General features: G+C 42.3%; 2 protein-coding genes across 14 annotated transcripts in view; one reads left to right on the top strand and one right to left on the bottom strand.

Annotated features, from left to right (window-relative positions):
- LOC148105978 (protein NLRC3-like) overlaps positions 1 to 20,901 on the top strand; it is a 663,817-nt gene that overhangs the window by 281,502 nt on the left and 361,414 nt on the right. For 3 of the 13 annotated variants that reach the window (XM_087837910.1, XM_087837913.1, XM_087837923.1), the window contains 2 exons: positions 5,982 to 6,158; positions 14,864 to 15,043. The exons of 7 other annotated variants lie outside the window; for them this stretch is intronic. In XM_087837910.1, coding sequence (XP_087694036.1) covers positions 5,982 to 6,158; positions 14,864 to 15,043 — 357 coding nt within the window. The remainder of the gene's footprint in view (positions 1 to 5,981; positions 6,159 to 14,863; positions 15,044 to 20,901) is intronic. 3 more of the 13 variants (XM_087837940.1, XM_087837936.1, XM_087837939.1) reach the window with 1 other exon arrangement.
- On the bottom strand, positions 15,146 to 19,929 carry LOC148105981 (uncharacterized). The gene is made up of 4 exons (XM_087830877.1): positions 19,671 to 19,929; positions 19,030 to 19,119; positions 18,601 to 18,859; positions 15,146 to 15,278 (listed from the first exon to the last, which is right to left on the bottom strand). Exons 1-4 carry the CDS (start codon positions 19,795 to 19,797, stop codon positions 15,146 to 15,148), a joined length of 609 nt encoding a protein of 202 aa, XP_087687003.1. The 5' UTR covers positions 19,798 to 19,929.

Raw genomic sequence — 20,901 nt, 5'->3', positions numbered from 1 at the left:
CTAAGCTGTGGAATAATTTACCCCTATACATCAGACAGGCTCCCACTGTCAATCTTTTTAACTCTTATTTTAAAACGCATTTTTATTTACTGGTTTTTAATACAGCATGAGAGTTATTTGTTATTTTATTGTGTATGTTGTATTCTTGTACAGCACTTTGGTTAGCGCTCCTGTTGTAATTAAATGTGCTATATAAATAATTAAACCATAACCAAAAAATATAACAGGACACTGGCGTAAATTCTCGACCGTCTCACACTTCTGTTTAATCAGTTTTCTATTTGACGTTTAGTCAGCTGTGTAAAAACCAAGGAGGAACCCACCCGGGGGATTAATAAAGTTTTATTTTATCTAATCTAATAACTTTAATCTCAGCCAAACCGATTTACTCACGAACAAACAAAACACTGAAAAAAGCCCAACAATAACATTTTTAGGTTGTCTAAGTGACTTATATATTATGTTTAACCCAATTAGCGAAAGTCTGCGGTGATGTGAAAATGATGTGCCGGGAGTTGTGCCGTTATTGGCCGCATCAGTAACCATCGACCTCCTGGCTAGCTATCGAGCTGGTGGGTAACAGACGTCTCCGAAAACGTCGAAGCACTTTTGCAAATATGCGATATCTTGATAAACGAGCAGATATTTGATGTTTACACAGCTACTTTCTCACCTGAAAATATGTTACGTTTATTTTGTGACCCAGAAAGATTAATAAGAGTAATTTTAAAACTTAGTAGCGGCCGCCATTGTTGGAAACTGGAGTTTGGCTGGGCCGCGCTATGAATTCTGGGATATGGTAGGCCACCAAGGACACACCTGACCCATCCTTCAAATTCGAGGAAAAGGAGGACGCATTTGTCGGCTGCATTCGGAGGAGTCTACGGCCCTTTCTCAATTCAAGTACGCGACTATTTACTTGCGTTCTTGGCGAGTACGGACTCGCATTCTCGGCAATACAATTGGAACGCCAGTGTACTTGATGATGTCACAGGTCCGGAGTTTTTACTGCCGTCCCCTCTTACTTTAACTGTGAGTAATATGTTACGAACCTTTAATCACAGCCAAACCAATTTACTCAGGAACAAATAAAACACTGAAATAAACCAAACATTAACATTTAGAAGTGATCTAAGTGACTTGTATATCATGTTTAACCTCAGTAGTGAAATCTCTATTAATAAAAATAGTGTACATGTACATACGTGTACATACCTTAATAAAAACAAGCAGGTGTGTGTGTGTGTGTGTTTGTCCCCGTAGGGAAATTGCTCCTCTGCATTTAACCCATTCACCCAGTGAAGCAGTGGGCAGCCACCAATGCAGCGCCCGGGGAGCAGTGTGTAGGGACGGTACCTTGCTCAGGGGTACCTCAGGGTAACCGTTCAGTGGAGTCGAACCCCCGACCTTCCGATCATGGGGCCGCCACTCTACCTACTGAGCTATCCCAGTAGGTAGAGTGAGATGTTAGAACACTTTTATTTTTATTTTAGTGGACACTCAATACAATAGACAGCTACTGGGGTTTGGGGTTTGTTTAACCTGAGTAGCGAAAAGACCGCGGGGGGGTTGGAAACCATGTGCCAGGAGTCCGCTGTTCTCACCGGCTCTAATAATCCTCGACCTCGCTGTCTGCTATGGAGCTGGCGGGTCACAGACGTCTCCGAAAACGTCGGAGCACCAGTGGCGTGTCTAGAAAATTTTTGTTGGGGGGGCCAGGTAGGGGCACAGATTTGGAGAAGGGTGGCAGATGTAATTGGCAGATAATGTTTAAAAAAAAAATTCTACCAACCGTTAACCATAATTCAATAACCCTATAAACCTAATAACCGAATGCACTTTTAACTCTTATTAGAAGGAGATTTTTACCACTACAGTGCAAGGTTTTTAGATACTGTGTTGATAAAGTACAAGAGATACAATCAGTGCTTTGTCAGTGTTTACTCAGCATTCAAGGACAGCAATATTTGCATAGTATTTTTACTGACATATAGTGCTTTGGGCAAAAACATTTTTGAATATTAAAATATGAACATTTTTAGCCAATGCCAATGTAAAACTTTATCTGCCTATTAAAAAAAGAAGATCATCTTCTCACAAACTGGTGTTTGATTTTGAAACAGGAAAAAAGTGGGGAAACAACTGAAAAGACTAACATTTGAATGAAACCTGAAAGCAAGTAAATACTTTCTATGCTGCCTTAATGTAAACTTTGGTAATATTGATAAAGAACAACACTGGCTGATGATGAAATACAGTCAACTGGCATGGTAACACTGCCAGTATTAACCTGCAGGGCTGGACTGGGACAAAAACTGGGCATTTTGACTAGAGACCAGCCCACCAGGTATTAAAGCCATAAAGCCTTTGAATGAAAACAAACGCTGTTGTGACAGTGATGTACAGTCTTGTTGGTATATGTATGATTTCTATACATTTTACGTCAGATAAAAACTTTGGTTGTAAGATTTAGATAATTATTTAATAAAAGCTAGACATTTTAAATGAGAATAAGAAAGTATCTCTTTGTGCCCCCCTCTCCCTGCACAGCTATCAGCTGTCAGCTACATAAAAAAAGGATCCTGGTGTTGTTTGTCTCTCAGAAACAGTTCATAACTTCCCTTCAACTCATTCATGTCACCTAAAAGGTAAACCTGTTTCTCCATCACCTGTTCAGCTCTGATGATTCAGTAAGGACATCTCCTGGTTTCATCTTCATGTTTCCCTCTCACCACATATCCAAACCGATATCATGACCAGCAGCTTTACAGCTGTGGCTCCAGCAAACATCAGCTGATACTAGAAATTAATATTAAATAAATTCTAACAACAGCTGATCAAGCCTAAATGTGCTGCTGTTGTTTAACGCGACATCTGCTGGTTTCCTCTTTCTGGCGCAAAGTGGGCGATAAACAAACAAGAGAGAAAAGCCAATCAGCTGATCATTGATCAGTTTCATGATTGAAGTAGGAAAAGGAGAGGTAGGGGAGAGAATGAGAGAAGAAGAGGCAGCTGTGCAGCTAAAGACAGAATAAATCCAGTGTCTTTTTTCATTATAGCGAAAGTACGGGACAAACTGCTTCTCTTCTCAGCTCAATACAAAATGTGTAATATTTTCTCTGAATAAGGGACCATTCCATTTTTTAAGGAGCCGTTGGCAACTCTACTAACTAACCTTATGAATATAATAAAGTTCACTATCAATAACATCATAGCACCCACCCAGCTGTATAGAAACTCCGTCATGCTAGCTAGTAGCAGTAGGAGTTATTGTAACTGACTGTAAAAAGTCAGCACAAGGAAAATAAACTCCACCTAAACTTGGTTTATATCTGACCCAGATAGACTGCAGGTCATAACTTCTTACCTGAAGTTCAGTTCACCTGACACTCGGACTGGCGGCTACCTCGGGTCTCTCCTCCTCCTGCCTCCACTTACCTCATCCACCTGCTGGCCTCTGTGGAAGCGCCGCCATAGCCACCACCAAAGAACTGAGTTATTTTTACACATCGACCTGCATCTGGCCAATCCACCACCTCTCACTGTTCATGCTGTTACAAAAATAAAAAATAAAAAATAAGTCACCGGGCATATGCCCGCTATGCCCGATGGCCAGTCCAGCTATGTTAACCTGCAACCAAATCTGCAGCTCCATACAGCAATGTTATGACTTAGATTATATCTTATAACTCATAACTCTTATGTTAGCTGCCCTCAGTATGCTACTGAGGGCTATTCGACGGCTGCAATAATTCTTTAAGTGTTATTTTTTCCTTATTCTAATTTCACCAAAGTTTACTAAACTCAACAAACTTATTTTCTTTCACCGAAAAATTGTTTCCTGCGGTGCCGTCTTTCGTGCTTGGCTGTCCTACCTTTGCTAACGTGACGCACATAGTGCAGAAGCCGATGCTGCATTCACTTACACTCGGATATCTGAGCTTCACCGTGAAAACATAATCGTACATTTGATATTTGATTGAGTTTTATTGTTTTACCTTTGGGGTGGCACCTGGGGTGGCCTGTGCCCCCCCAGGCCACCCCGCTGGACACGCCACTGCGGAGCGCGTTTGGAAATATATGATATCTTGATAAATCGAGCAGATATTTGAAGTTTACACAGCTACATTCTCGCTTGAAAATAACTTAAAAGTTTATTTTGTGACCCAGAAAGAGTAATATTTAAAAGTTTTTAGCCCCGCTCGTCCGCCATTGCCGCGTTTCAGTTTTGGACAAAATGCATTCTGGGATATTTAGCTGTACCAAGTCCACACAAGTCACCACCGGTGCATGCTCGATAAAACAGGCAGAGTGAGAACACATCCGCTTTTTCACATTCTCGGCTTGATGCGTACTTTGAATTGGAACAGTACTTGGTCTCCGACTGATGACGTATCATGAGTACACGAGAACACAAGTACGCACAAGTACGCATATTGAGAAAGGCCCTACGAATTAGGACAGACTTCGGCGCGTCGCTGTGACGTAATCGGTCTACAAATGCGGTCTAAGGAGGATGCAGCCCATGAATTTGGACACGACCAATGTTACGCAAGTGGAGGAAGCGCAGTTTTTTGGCTTTCCCCATATTTCAAAAGTGCTTCATCTCTTTGCTGTGACTGTCGCCCGGCATAATTTGCAGATGATAATGGTTGTAGCCGCTGCGATGCTTTCGACCGGAGTAGAGCGGTATAGTCAAAATCTCTATGGTTGGCCAAATTTATACAGTTTCTATCGTATATCGTTTCTATCGCCCACCCCTACGTATTCAGCTACAAAATAACACAATAATATAATCTGATGATCATTATTATAAGAGCAGGATCCATATTTGATATTAGAGTAACACACTGATGGTTATGTGCAGCCATGTGGGTCTCTGACTGTGGGTCAAACAGAAGCTTTTGAGCCCCGGCTCAGACAGTCTCGGTCGTTGTGTCCTTGGGCAGCAAGACACTTCAACTACCGCCTACTGATGTTGGCCAGAGTGGCCGATGGCTCGATATGGCAGCCTCGCCTATGTCAGTCTGCCCCAGGGCAGCTGTGGCTACAACTGTAGCTGCCTCCACCAGTGTGTGAATGTGTGTGTGAATGGGTGGATGAGTGAGTGGGTGTGTAAAGCGCTCTGCCACTCTCACCTGTTTGTGTTTGCTCTCTCTTTGCTGTCTCCATCCTCTCTCTCCTTTCTCTCCCTCTCTGTCTTTGTACCGTCACTCAGGTCCAATGGAAACAGTGACATTGACAAACCAATCAAAGACAAACTGATCCATGTCAGGTTATAACAATATTCAAAGTGAATACAGGCTGCTGCTGGACACAGACAGGTAACATCATTTTGACTTGCTGTCACCTGGATCTGGACTCATAAACACTGAAGCCCTGAACAGGAATACAAATCATTTTCTGACAACTAGCGACACACCAGCAGATAATGGCTCAGAAAGCTAAAATGAGCCAATCATTTCTGTGTTTAGTTTCCCTGAAATCAGATCTGATATCAGCAGCTCTGAGTTCATTCATCATTATTGTCCAGTGATGAGATTTCTGCTCCGTTTGGTAACAGTCAGCAGGTTTTTCCTGCGTGTGGACGTGAACAGTCGTACCTGACAGCAGGTAGCAAACAGAGATCATCTTTCCAGCTGGAACTCTTCACTGAGCTGAACTCATTCAAAATGTTCTGGATTCAAAACAGGAAACAGTCCAAATGTGTGTCTTCACTCTGACTCTGGATCTTAGTGACAGACTGTGGACATTATGGAAGCCTAAATGTGACACCATCTTCCTCCTTCATCTGCAGATTAAAGCCAAACAAAGATTCTCATTAAAAGTCTGCAGGAAGAGGAGCTGAAGCACAGATGTGAAGAGCAGATTCATCAGATTATGACCTCACTCTGTTTTGTCTTCATATACATTCAGTCTGTGTTTATAATGCAGATTTTCTGCTTTTATAATAACACATTTTATATTTTCTTTCATCACAGAATGACTGAGTGTCGACTCTCACAGACTCACTGTGAAGTTGTGGCCTCAGCTCTGAAGTCCAACCCCTCCCATCTGACTGAGCTGGACATGAGTGGAAACCTCAGCCTGCAGGATTCAGGTGTGAAGCTTCTGTGTGCTGGACTGGAGAGTCCAAACTGTCGACTGGAGACTCTGAGGTGAGTTCACTGACTGCGGCTGTTGTTGTTTTTCTATATTTCAGGTCTTTGATTGATGTTTGAAACTTTCTTTAGTTCCTAAATGTTCAGGATGTGTCTGAAGACAAATGTGAAGAAGTTTGAGTGCTTTCAGAAATGTTTTCTTTCCAAACGACTGAACAACAGTTTTTCCTTTTGGCTCCAAACAGAAGTGACAGACTTGAGCAGGGTTCATTTAAAGGCTGACAGAAGTGGAGTGGTGACGGGGAGATGTTTGACAGGACAGTGTTTCAGCCTCCACAGGTTCATGTTGTGCTCCATCAGTCAGTGAAGATGAAGTCAGTGCTGATGAGGCTGTAGAGTGTGTGAGGGATGTGAATGAGGATGATGAAGATCTGATGATAGCAGATAAAAACAGGCTGCAGAGACTTTGAGCTTGTGTGGAAACAGAGAGAGAGAAAAGAAAGACATGAATGTCAAAGCTAATAAAGGTGACGTTAGGAGCTGTGATGATGTTCATGTACCAGAAGCTGATCTGGCTGCTACAGAGACGACCCACACAGCTGCTGTGGTGAGGTGTGTGTTAAAGCAGAGGAACAGAGCAGCCGAACACAGGCCCAAACATGACAACAAAGCAGGATTCAGGCTCTGTGAGAGGATTTCAAACAGAAGCTGGAGAAGAGAAAGGACTCTGTTGGACTACGGAAAGAAGGCAGCTGAGAGCAGTCCAAGTGTTTCCATGGAGCCCAGTCTAACATTCATTTATACACTAACGTACAGAGGTGAATGGGAAAATGAATCCATATTTTCAAATGTAGAAATAGTTCTCAGTTCATTTACAGAGTTTAATACAGTTCATGAGGAAATGAGAAATGTTCAAAACAGCAGCTGGTAGGAAGTCTGCTTCACAAAGTTGGATCCAATTCCAGTAGTTTGTGATGCACTTGAACGCAGCATGAGCAGTTCACTAACCCCACAGAGACTGTCAGTCTGGACTTTCCTTTTTCCCTGTTGGCTGTCAGTGAGATTTCAGAGCAATCAGAGACTGTGGATCTGTGTATAAAGTATAATTCACGTGCAGTTGTAGAATGAATGGATTAACCCTAACCTGAGAAACATGGTACGCCCCGGCTCTGCTAGGCGACAGGGGAGGTAACATGAATGAGCCCAGAGACAGGAGGGTCAGATAACAAAGAAAAACAAAAGGTTTATTACCACAACTGAAAACTGTTACTGAAACAACTCACTAGGCAATGAGGTGATTTAAACAAACAAAAAAACTTATCTATAGAGATTGACATTGTCGACTTTGTGGGTACCCGTGGCAACAACATCAAGACACTGCATGAAGCGCTAGCATTTCCAGCACCGGTAATCATTAATTCTGCGGCTTTAATCCCTACTTGCATTTTATTTGCCCCAAAAACAGTTCTGTACAAAATGATGAAGAACACGGCAGGTCCGTACAAAGACAGACGTGACGAAAAGGCAAAAAAAGGACGAGGAAAAAATCAAAGGAGTGAAAGGGTCAGACCCATAGGAGCACACAGAGTGGAGTAAGCACGTTAGTGTGCTGCCCAACTTTCATCACGCACATATTTATTATTGTATGGTCCTAAGTGTGAGTGCACACACTCACAAAACGTTCAGTAACTTCAGATCCCTGCAACAAGCCCAGGTCCAGTTTACTTTGGTGATTTGGACAATTCCATCTCACAGCTGTTGTTTTTTTTCCTTTATCTCCTGTACAGGCAAACACATCTTTGTCGTTTCAGATTTTAGTGTTACACAACACTTTCAGATCTAATAGAAATAAAATAAGTGTTTCGTAAACATGTTGGCTGTGTTAGTTCAGTGACAGATTTATTTGGAAAGAAAACAGTTTTTAACTTGCAGTCAAAGACTAATGTGTACGCTTATGCCTGCATTTTTATTTTGTTAAATACAAACAAAATTATAGCAGAAGTGCTGCCACGTGTCTGGCCAGAAAGAGCTGTTGATTTGGTAGTTCAATGAACGGCTTCAGATAGTAAGAGTGAGAAAAAAAATACGTTCTTGTTTGCAGTTTTGTCTTGTTGACATATCTGACTTACTCTTGGAACTATTTAGATCAACAGTATACAACCCCAAAGTGATACTATATCAATATCAAGTCTGATTCTGCCTTCCAAAATGACTTACTCATTTAACAATTTCAAAATGCTCTTAAATTGAAATTTCATTTTTCCACAGGATGTTAGATCAATAGTATCCAATAGTGTCCAACCCCACAGTGATACCATATCAATTTCAAGGCACGTATGTATCAGCATGTACTGAAAGTTAGAGTCGTGACTCCAGGGCCTGGTTTGAGTCTCCCCAAAACCATTTCCAGTGTGTTATTCTCCTCACTTCTCCCTCCCTTCCTGTCTTCTCTGTCCTATACAGTGAAGACAAAAGGCCTCAAGTTGTGAAAACTCTTCCCCTTCATCATCTTCCAAATCATTTCTCTCATCTAACATCACCAGTATTCTCTTAGTAGAGAATCTTTTCACAATCTTGAATGATAAGGATCCAAGTGGGTGAAGTTTATGTATTTGCTGTGTTCTCCCCAATTTGTAGTTGGGACAGAGTGTGGGAAACTCTCAAAATTACATCCAGTTTAGAAGAAAAACATCGAGTGAAGTGTTTGTTTCATTATCCTTCACAACTCATCAACCAGGTTTCACAAACTGCAGCAGAACAGTACAAAGCATGTCATACTGGATGGCTGCAGCAACCAGAGTTTTACCTACCTTTGGTATTTCTTGACAGCATGAGCGTAATATTTACTGAACAGAGTCATCTTCTGTAATCTTTTCAGATTCAGATTCAGAAAACTGTATTTATTTTCAAGGGGCTATTAGGATACTGACCTTGCCAACCGTACATACAATACACAAACATCACATTGGGGAGACAGGTCAGGCTAGGTAGCTGGCCAGTCAGCTGAGATAGTGTCCTTCGCCCTGCCAGGTGAAGTAAACAGTCTTCCAGCCGACATACAGTGGGGCAAAAAAGTATTTAGTCAGCCACCGATTGTGCAAGTTCCCCCACTTAAAATGATGACAGAGGTCAGTAATTTGCACCAGAGGTACACTTCAACTGTGAGAGACAGAATGTGAAAAAAAATCCATGAATTCACATGGTAGGATTTGTAAAGAATTTATTCGTAAATCAGGGTGGAAAATAAGTATTTGGTCACCTCAAACAAGGAAAATCCCTGGCTCTCACAGACCTGTAACGTCTTCTGTAAGAAGCTTTTCTGTCCCCCACTCGTTACCTGTATGAATGGCACCTGTTTGACCTCATCATCTGTATAAAAGACACCTGTCCACAGCCTCAACCAGTCAGACTCCAAACTCCGCCATGGCCAAGACCAAAGAGCTTTCGAAGGACACCAGGAAAAGAATTGTAGACCTGCACCAGACTGGGAAGAGTGAATCTACAATAGGCAAGCAGCTTGGTGTGAAAAAATCAACTGTGGGAGCAATCATCAGAAAATGGAAGACATACAAGACCACTGATAATCTCCCTCGATCTGGGGCTCCACGCAAGATCTCATCCCGTGGGGTCAAAATGATCATGAGAACGGTGAGCAAAGATCCCAGAACCACACGGGGGGACCTGGTGAATGACCTGCAGAGAGCTGGGACCAAAGTAACAAAGGTCACCATCAGTAACACACTACAACGGCAGGGAATCAAATCCCGCAGTGCCAGACGTGTTCCGCTGCTGAAGCCAGTGCATGTCCAGGCCCGTCTGAAGTTTGCCAGAGAGCACATGGATGATACAGCAGAGGATTGGGAGAATGTCATGTGGTCAGATGAAACCAAAGTAGAACTTTTTGGTATAAACTCAACTCGTCGTGTTTGGAGGAAGAAGAATACTGAGTTGCATCCCAAGAACACCATACCTACTGTGAAGCATGGGGGTGGAAACATCATGCTATGGGGCTGTTTTTCTGCCAAGGGGACAGGACGACTGATCCGTGTTAAGGACAGAATGAATGGGGCCAAGTATCGTGAGATTTTGAGCCAAAACCTCCTTCCATCAGTGAGAACTTTGAAGATGAAACGAGGCTGGGTCTTCCAACATGACAATGATCCAAAACACACCGCCCGGGTAACAAAGGAGTGGCTCCGTAAGAAGCATTTGAAAGTCCTGGAGTGGCCTAGCCAGTCTCCAGACCTCAACCCCATAGAAAATCTGTGGCGGGAGTTGAAAGTCCGTGTTGCTCAGCGACAGCCCCAAAACATCACTGCTCTTGAGAAGATCTGCATGGAGGAATGGGCCAAAATACCAGCTACTGTGTGTGCAAACCTGGTAAAGACCTATAGTAAACGTTTGACCTCTGTTATTGCCAACAAAGGTTATGTTACAAAGTATTGAGTTGTATTTTTGTTATTGACCAAATACTTATTTTCCACCCTGATTTACGAATAAATTCTTTACAAATCCTACCATGTGAATTCATGGATTTTTTTTTCACATTCTGTCTCTCACAGTTGAAGTGTACCTCTGGTGCAAATTACTGACCTCTGTCATCATTTTAAGTGGGGGAACTTGCACAATCGGTGGCTGACTAAATACTTTTTTGCCCCACTGTAGGTGGCCTTGGTTAGGATGGGAAGGAACAGTCTAAACACCGTCTGTTATCAGGGTGAGATTTGTTATGTTCAGCTCCAGCCTTGAGACCACAGCTGGCGCCGGTATGTTAGCCGCATGAAATGATGGTGGTTTTCTTTGGTGCGAACAACTGCATGTCAATGTCACAGCTGATCTAACAGTCCGTCACTCGTCTCTCAATCTCCCGTTGGAGAGCCACGAGCTTCTCCGAGAGGTTATCAGTTTTGCGCTCAAAGAGCAAAGTGTGAGTGCTCACGGCAGAAGTTGGAGAAGGTGGAGCTTAAAGGGAGTAAGTGCTCATATAGAAAGACAGTTGTGTTTTAATGAAGCTATTTAGTTAACCAATAATTGTATTGCAGTGAAGCTTCTGTCTGCTGCACTGCAGAGTCCACATTGTACACTGGAAACTCTCAGGTCAGGATCCAAACATATCATTAAATGATATTATTGTATAAACAACCAAGCTTTTTAGAGTTGGCAGGTGAACTTTTCTTTATCTTTGGATTGCTTAGGAGATTCTTAATTACTGTCTGAAGATTTTTTTAGAGTCACATATTTTGTTTTAATGGTAAAATAGAATTATTGTTCAGTTCAATGAGCAGGCAGCTGTGAGATTCATAATAATGAGGTATATTTGTATTAAAGATGACTAAACTTGAACAGTAGCTGTGTGAGTTACTGTGTTCACTCATGTGGGCTGATGTTGTGAGGCATTTAAAGTTGAAGTAAACTTGTAATGAGTTTAATAGAGTTTCTGAAGTAAGTGTACTTGGATATATTTATGTGTTTACTAAAGCACAGGAGCAGGAGGCTGATATTTCAATAACAGGATTGTCATGAAACAGAGCAGAATTGAGCTGAGCTTCTTATCTCATCACTGCGTTCACAGTGAGTCACTTCTCTCCGCTCAGTCTGTAACAAATCAAATTGTTACTGTATAGATTCACATCTGAATGTTGCCATGTGCTATTAAAACTAAAAGCCATGCTTCCTACACCCACGTGGTTCAGTCACACAGTAACTGATGGTAAATAATGTTTGTGTTGAGCACATCGTAAAGGTCAGCTGCTCCACACAGATCTCAGGTTTACATGCTGGAACAGTGATAATGAAGGATTGTTTGTTTCATACAGATGTGACATGAACAATAACACATTCATGAAATCCTGCTAGGAACACAAACACTATTCTAGCTGGAGAGCATATTTGAATGTAGGTTAATGTAGGGGATCATCAACAACAATAATAACTAGTGGTGCAACGGATCACGGTTGATCCGAAATCTGAACTGATCCCACTCCACGGTTTGGTACGCACGTGATCCGAAGATTCGAAAAAGAAAGAAAAATGTATGTGTATGGTGGCGTGGTGGGTCTGTCAAGCGGTAGTTATGGTCAGCGCTAGCAGTCCAAGTGGCGGAGCAGAGGAGTTTGCGGCATTTAAGCAGCCCTTTGCTGCCCAATCCGACCGGGCTAAAGCTAAAGCTATTACAGAAGCTATTGGGGTGTTTAGCTGCAGACGGGAGGCCGTATTCTGTTGTGCAAAACAAGGTTTAAACTGTGATGAACGTGCTTGAGCCACGCTATGATATCTCGTTGCGCGTCCACTTCAGTGACAAGATTGTTCCAAGCATGTATGAGCAGGAGAAGTTTAAAGTTATGGCTGAACTGTCCCAGGCATCTTCTGTTGCTCTAACTACAAATGGGTGGACCTCCAGGGCAACGGAAAGCCACGTGACCGTGACCGCTCGTTATATCACAGCAGAGTGGTAGATACAAAGCCCTGTACTGCCCTATAGATTACATTAGATTAGATGAAACTTTATTTATCCCTTGGGTGGGTTCAAGCTGAAATTCAGTTTCCAGTAGCACAGCACCGACAGAAGTTGCAGAATGTGAGCAGAAATATACCAAATGTACACAAATATAAATACAGAGTATACAAAAGGGATAAATAGAATAAATAGGAGTAAGAATACAAGGGAACGGCACATTTCAAGTATTGTGAGTCTATTACACCGTTGGATATTAACAAAAACTATTGCACAGTGAAAAGGCACTACAGCTACTTGTTCCCCCCTCCTCTGTCCCTGTTTCCCCTCCCTCTCCCCTCCAGCGAGGAGTTAAACAGTTTTATGGTGTGTGGGACTTTTTAAGTCTGCTGGTCCTTGACTTTGGGAGAAGCAACCTGTCACTGAACAGACTCCTCTGGGTGTTTATGGCCGTGAGCAGAGGATGCAGAGGATGCCCAGCATGGTCCATATTGCACCGTAATTTTGTTTTTATATTAAAGTGCATGAAATGAGTCCTCAGTTGAATGTTTTTTAATAGGCAAAAAATACTTAAATAAGTAAATGGCGAGTCAAATTTCTGTCTTTTTTTTCTATTTTTGCTGATCCGAAAAGTGATCCGATCCGTGACTTAAAACCGTGATCCGATCCGAACCGTGAGATTTTTGATCCGTTGCACCACTAATAATAACTCACCACCACCTCACCATTTGGGTTTTCTTTACAGTTCCAACCTTTTATATTGAAATGAGCTGCTCATCCCTGTTTAGATGACCTGCATAAAACAATACAGAGCACATTGGGCTGAATATGGAAAGGAAGCATCACAGTACAGCTTCAGTGAAGCATTAAAGTCTCTAATATGAAATGAGAAATGAAGCAGCCAGAGCTTTTTCATGAGTGGAAATCCACTGTGACTGTGAGCTGCTGCTACAGCCTCCAGATTAGCCAGCAGCTCATCCTGCTCAACATTTTCTCACCAACTTTAATGGAAGTGTGATGTTTTCAGCTGGAGTGATGGTCAGGGTGGCCTCCCTCTCCTCTTCTTCTCCTCTTCCTCTTTCATTTGTAAAGCCACTTCTGCTGCTTTCATTCATTTGGAAGTCCTGTAGCTGAGTTTGGGAGAGACTAACAGCCTCGGCAGCAGAGGGGAGAAAGGCTGTAACACCACCACTTTACTCTGTTCTACCTGTCACATCATTTTATCAGGAAACAAATATGCTCATGTTTTTACTATGTTTGTCTTGAAGATGTAAGAAGATCACATGGTGCTTTTTATTATTGTGTTGGTTTGTTTCCTGTCTCTTGGATGGAGCCCAGCTTTGCGTGGCCCCTGGGCCTGTGGTCAGAGTGTGTGCTGGATAATCCGGCCCAGGATGAGGCCAAACTGACATGGGATGAAATGTCTGTCACATAATTGAGCCTAATTTAAAAACATCCATCCATCCATCCATTCGCTTCCGCTTATCCTTTTTAGGGTCGCGGGGGGCGCTGGAGCCTATCCCAGCTGTCATAGGGCGAGAGGCAGGGTACACCCTGGACAGGTCGCCAGTCTGTCGCAGGGCCAACACACAGGGACAGACAACCATTCGCACTCACATTCATTCGCACATTCACACCTAGTGACAATTTGGGTTATCCAATTAACCTATCCCCACAAGCTGCATGTCTTTGGACGGTGGGAGGAAGCCGGAGTACCCGGAGGGAACCCACGCAAACACGGGGAGAACATGCAAACTCCACACAGAAAGACCCGGCCTGATGTTGGAATTGAACTCAGGACCTTCTTGCTGTGCGGCAACAGTGCTAACCACCGTGCCACCGTGCTGAAATGTCTGTCACATAATTGAGCCTAATTTAAAAACATCCTCCATAAATACTGAATAATAACAATAATAATAAAGGGTCAGAAGATGACTTGTTGGAATGAAAATGAGCTTGTAGTTTTTCTGTTTTAATAATGTGACTGGAAAAAGGTGTTGGACTTCAAATATGTCCATTTCTTTCACAATTCACCTTTAAAAGGGAAGCCATGTTGTTCCTTGAAGGAAACACACGACTTTGTCCTGTTTTTATGATGAATGTACGACTTTAATGTGAAACATTCAGAGTTTTTTCTCTTGTTGTGTTTGTTTGAAGCTGCTTCCTGTTGGCTTCAGCTGTTTGGAGTTTCCATTTTCTAAACTTCTACATTCTGAACCTTCTTCAGCTCTGAACAGATGATGAAACACTGAATGATTTCAAGCTCACACTTTGTCTAATAAACTTACGTATTTCATTTTTTATTCAGATTGAAGGACTGTGATTTGTCAGAGATCAGCTGTGATTATCTGGCAGCAGCACTGAAATCCAACCCCTCGTATCCCAGATTGCTGGACCTGAGTGGAACCTACAAAAACCTGCAGGATTCAGGAGTGAAGCAGCTGTCTGTTCTTCTGGAGAATCCACGATGTCGATTTGAAACTCTGAGGTCAGTCACATGTTTTAGTTGTGCTGAGATGAATATGATGTGAAAGTTGTGCTGACACTGTGGATCAGTAGGCCCGCAGACTTCTATACAGGAAGTCTGGTTCTACTCTTTGTAGAACTTCTGATCCTTGATCCTCTGAGTCTGACTCAGTAGATAATGCAGAGTTCTGAGCAGATGCGGGTGAGAGGACTCGGGCAGCCTGACAGAGTTGATGTCCAGGTCTTCCCTGCCTGTCCTGATATACATAAACATGAGTATCCTTGCAGGTCAGATCTTATCAGTCACACCTGTTAGTGCAGCTCTCCTCTAGATTGTAGTGCTTGTTAAACTAGGATGATTTTAGGAGCCTGGACCGCAGATCCAAGGGAAGTTATGACTTGGAAAGACTAAACCAACCTATTAGAGGTGTTTGCACTAACATAGATAAATACTCAGATTTACACCTTTAGTGTCTCACAAAGGGTTAAAAAGTGAATGTGCACAGAGAGGTTGGTGGTGAGATGAGCACTTCCAGCACTGTAGATGTGTTCCAGCTCAGTGTTCATGGAAATAATCCGGAGAGCAGGATTCCTTGATGAATGTCACATTTTCTTAAAGTTATAATCCACAGGGAAAACTGTGAAACTATCGATCTGATATCTACTCAGCCAATCAGGTGTTTACATGCCCTTCACTGATCTCCAGCCCCACCTTATTATCACCCCCTCTCCCTCTTTTACATCTGAATAATCTTCACTTCACATTTCAGTCAGTTCATATTTCATTCGCACGTTCACTTTAGCATAATCCATTTTAATCCAAACACCTTTCTCTTTAAACTCTGTTTGACAGTCACAGTATATCCAGTACAATCCTCTTTTTCACTGAGTCACACACATTCAGAGATCAGAGTGTCCTGTGTGTGCTCTCATTCACTCACACTCACTCTCATATGGCTGAAGTCTGTTTGTACACAGGCTAATCTGGGACTCTCCACCATTTGACCCTAGAAATAAAGAAGCTTCTTGGATGAGAGGTGAAAGGTGAAACGTCTTCAAGAAACTTAAAGAAGTCCTGATGCCTTTTTTTCTAAGCTCTTTAGATGACTGCGAACCTTCACAGACACCTCATCAGTGGGACTCTTAGAGCTATCAGCCCTTTGCTACAATCACAAAGCTCTTCATTGAAATCAATGATATCAAAGATGGAATCAAATGAGTCCAAGTCTTCTGCTGATTCAGCATCACATTCATCTTTGGTCCTTGTTCTGCATCCCCACCATGGACTTCATTCCTTTCCAAGCCAGCCTTGAGTGTCTTTTATTCAACTTATGCTCTGCTTTACTTTTAGACCTGATTTTAGCTGCTTTATCTCTCTTTCAACAAGTTTCTGTGTCTCAATCTTTTTCTTCTCTCCCTCATAACAAGACAGCTTCTTCTGCCTGAGAAGATGTTTGAGTGATTTACTAATCCAGGGCTGATTTTTGGGGAAAATAGTTCCTGTTTTCAAAGTAATCCCCATTTTTCCCAGAAAAAATGTAAGTAGAAATAAATGATCTAAGTGAGAACATGAGCCTTTAAAAAGGCTCTTCTTACGGTGTGTTCACACCGAACGCGATGGACGCGAACAAAAACGCCCCAAACGCCCCTAATTTGACGCGTGCACATTCGCGCCTCAACGCGTGTCCAAGAAAAATCCATCGCGTGTCAAAATATGATATTTTGACGCGCGTGAACCGGAAATGTGGGAGGGATGTGGGAGGAAGTTGTGCCAGACCGGTATCTTTGCAAGTTGGCAGCTGTCGAGTTAGCGCTTGAAGAGAGAGTCTCCCTTCTCTATGTACTGTGGAGAGCAGAGCAGCGCGTAAAAGACGCCCTCGCCGTACCTGGGTCCATCAGGTCCTCCAGAGGCATGAGCAGTTTGGTGAGTTTCACCATTTGCTCCAGGAGCTGCGCCTGGATGATGGCCGATTTCAGCGATATCACCGTCTTTCACTCGGCCAGTTTGAGGACCTGCTTCCCCGGGTCGGTCCCAGAATCGCCCGCCTAGACACCAATTACAGGCGCTCAATCCAACCTGCAGAGCGCCTGTCCATCTGCCTGAGGTTAGTAAAAGTATTTAATACGGTAGTCCTTTATTGATACCTGTGCTAATATATGCTAAACTATCCATTTATACACTGCTAACGTGGATGTGCTATGCTAACAGTGAATGCTCTCGGTGTTTACTGAAAGCAAACTGTGGTACGGAGACGACTGTTTATAATATTTCTAGTGATACTCAAAAGGTCTCATCAAGTCCCGATTTAATTCGATTTATGCTGTTATCAGTGTTTGCATTGATAGCATGGCTGTGGTGTCATATCAATGTATGCGCTCGGTGTTTGCTGATATCAAACTGTAGCATTAGGACCACTGAGTTAACCTTTGTAGTGATACTCACTCCTTTTTATTTAGACCTGGTTTAATTCTGGGATAGTTGAATATTTGTATATAATCACCGCAGACTGTTTTAGATTATATCTAATATATATCATGTAATTATCCTTATAATTACAAAATGTTTTATGTAAGATTTATGTTTTGCAATTTGTAATTTTGGAATTTCAATAATGTATTTTGTAACTGCAGTACACATAATACTCATTTTAAACAATTTTGTCCAGGTTCCTTGCCAGCAAACAACTCCTCCAGAGAGGCTGTCCTGGTGAGGGAGAAATTCATGGCTCACTTCTCGGTGGAGGGAGCTGTGTCTTGGCAACCAAAGGAGTAGCCTGTTTGAAGTCCGAGTGACTTCCCTACAACGGCTCTTTTAAGAGCCACCCACAAACCTCTAAAGAGTGTTCCTGTCTTTTTAAATTTTTCTTAATAAATGGAGCTCTACTCCAAAATAAACTAACCTCTTTTTACTCTCTTAAGTAACTTGTCTTCACTATGTTCCTATATACAGTGGTGCAAAAGTTTGGGCAACCTTATTAATAGTTATTATTTTCCTGTATGAATCGCTGTTACAATGAAAAATGTCACTTACATATATCATATAGGAGACACACACATTGATATACACTAAATATTTATTTCATTTCTCTTTTTTTGTGTCGCCAATTTATGCACCTGCTTGATTTAAACAGTTATTGCACACTTTCTGTAAACTGCATTTCACTTCTCAAATATCACTGTGTCTCCTATATGATATATTTAACTGACTATTTTTATTGTGACAACCAATGATTTGTACAAGAAAATAATTACTTTTCACAATGTTGCCCAAACTTTTGCATCCCACTGTATTAGTATGTTTTGTCATTAGTATAATATGAAATAAATTCTACTTGTGTCAAGTCGGGTGCCAATATTTGCTGTGTAGTAGAACAGAGACATTTTGTCATTATAAATGTTTATTTGAAAAAATATAAATTCAGTAACAAAAACATTTATCATAAATATATGAAATTTAACTATTTACAGAGAGACAGGAATAAAAAGGACCCAGCTTGGAGTGGAAGAGCCTCAGGGAGAAGGAGGAGAAAAATAAGAACATTGTTTCTGCCCTGGAGAGCTGCTGCCTCATCAGAAAACTGCTGATCATTAGGGTCCAATGTTTCCAAATTTAACACAGCTGTGCTGTTTTCAAAAGCTAATTTATAAATTTGAAATTTCACGAATTCTCGTGTCTGAGGCGGCATGCTCTCCAGAACAGGAACAAGGCCGAGGAGGAAATGTTCAGTTGGAGACGGGCGTGGCCTCTTTAGGGACTCCAGGATGGCCAGCTCCACCGCCGATGGACCGTCCTGGGACCCGTCCCTCGCCCGCCTTCGAGCTGTCCTCCTCTGTGGGCCTGTAAAACACAGCACAAAACAACACAAAGTAATGAGAAGGCTGCTACTAGATTTTCATTTTCAAAATTGAAAAAAACATGATATAAACAGATTTGTTGTAGATATTTAGTAAAGGTGATCACAAGGGAATCCAAGCAAGTAAAAAGCTGTCAGTGCTTGATGTTCATACCTGTGGGTGCAGCAGCAGGAGCTGAGGGACCAGGGACTGGGGAGCCAGGAGAAGAGACAGGGGAGGACTCTGCTGCATGATTACTTGACTCTATGAAGACAATATTAAATGTTAACAGGTTGAAGACAATAGTCATAGAGAATATTATATTATTATATACTTATATATACTTATTATATACAGTGGGCTCTCATTTATTGCAGCACATGAACAGTAGTCACAGTTCTCACAAGTTGATTCTCAAAGTGAAAACCTTTGTCGATTTTAAAACGTAAAAGTATTATGCCGCGCTTTTGTGCGTCTTTTTTGCTCCCGGTGCAGGTGTCTATTTCCTAATGAGGGTCATAGTTATGAGTGTTTTTGTGCTGTTTTTTTCTATTGGACGTGATGGTTATCAAAACCAAACATGATAAGTTTGGCAAGCGCAGGAGACACGACATGGAGGAGATTTGTCATTTGGGCTGCAGAATGCAATGCGCATCGTTGAAAGCTGTACAGTGCAATAAAAAAATCAGCGAAAAGCCGAGGCAGTGACGGATGAACAGCGGGACTACTGTATGCTGTTTATTAATAATCAAAATATGCTCCTGTATGACAACACGCATAAATTAACTGCCTACATTAACTCAATGTAAACATACCTTCTGACTGACACTCCCCTGCTGCCTCTTCGGGCTGTCCCTGGTCCTCGGGGGAGAAGTTCTCCACGGTCCGCACCATATTACCGCTAGTCTCCCGCGGGGTGAGGAAGGGGTCCAGAAACCCCATGACCGCGAAGAACTTCCATCTTCTCCCCGATCCTGCTGCAGACCCACTCCTCTTCTCCTTCTCTGTCTTCTTCTCCTTATTATAAGTGTCCCTGAGGCTCTTCCACTTTCTCCTGCAGATGTCCTCTGAATAAACGCATTATCTTGTTAGCGAAAAGGTATTTGTACATCAGTGGGAAAATAACGGGACAGTAGGCGGGCTTGCTAGCTTTTGCGCGGGTTCATCGGGTCAGTCTGAAAATTAAAAAGAAGAAGGAATGAACTTACCAGGTTGCCCGATCTCCTCACTTATGTGTCTCCAAGCTAGGTCCTCTTTATTCCTGTCTCGGTAGAAGTAGTAGCTAGCATCATATAGCTCTGGGTGATTAGCCACGGCACTGATTAGCTTTTCCTCCATACTGAATGAAGAATCAAGGGCTTTGGCTGGATCTGCCCCTTTGACCTAGGTCAGAGCCACGTCACCAGGCTCCTGATTGGTTGTCGCGGCGCGATTTGACGCTGGAGTTCAGATTTTTCCAACTCGAGCGGTAGACGCGAAACGCGCGTATGCACAAAATGCAACACAAAAACTCACGCGTGTGGTTTTATTCGCGAGTCAAACGCGCCAGACGCGCGTTTCACGCGTTTTGGCGTTTTCGCGATGCAAATCTGCTTCCGAATTTTCGCGGGACCCGCAATCGCGCGTCATCGCGCTTTTCCATTGACTTTACATGTAAACCTGACGCTCTATTCGCGTCCATCGCGTTCGGTGTGAACACACCGTTAGGCTGCTGCCAGCGGTCAAAGCCTCCAACAAAGCTCTGTAAGTACATATGTGATCATAGCTTTAGTTTTTAAATGTTTATTCAAGTTAACACAGATCAGGTGGAACAACTCAAATAAAATATCAAAAATATTAAGTGGTCATCGGTACTCAGTTTGTTCAATACTGAATACATTGGAGCACAAATTGTCCACATTTCTGAAATATTTCTGGGTGTAGCTGTTACCAAAGTGCAATTTAGACCTGGCCTGTGGTTGTTATCTAAGTGATGATCATCAATTCTACTAAAACAAATATAAAATAAAGAAATTTGACACATTTTGTTGACATCAAAAGCACACT

The sequence above is a fragment of the Neolamprologus brichardi genome, chromosome 3, assembly GCF_056152115.1.
Source record: "Neolamprologus brichardi isolate AB-2024 chromosome 3, ASM5615211v1, whole genome shotgun sequence".
Taxonomy (NCBI): domain Eukaryota; kingdom Metazoa; phylum Chordata; class Actinopteri; order Cichliformes; family Cichlidae; genus Neolamprologus; species Neolamprologus brichardi.
Note: the sequence above shows the minus strand (reverse complement) of the source record. Positions and strands in the feature narration are given on the sequence as shown.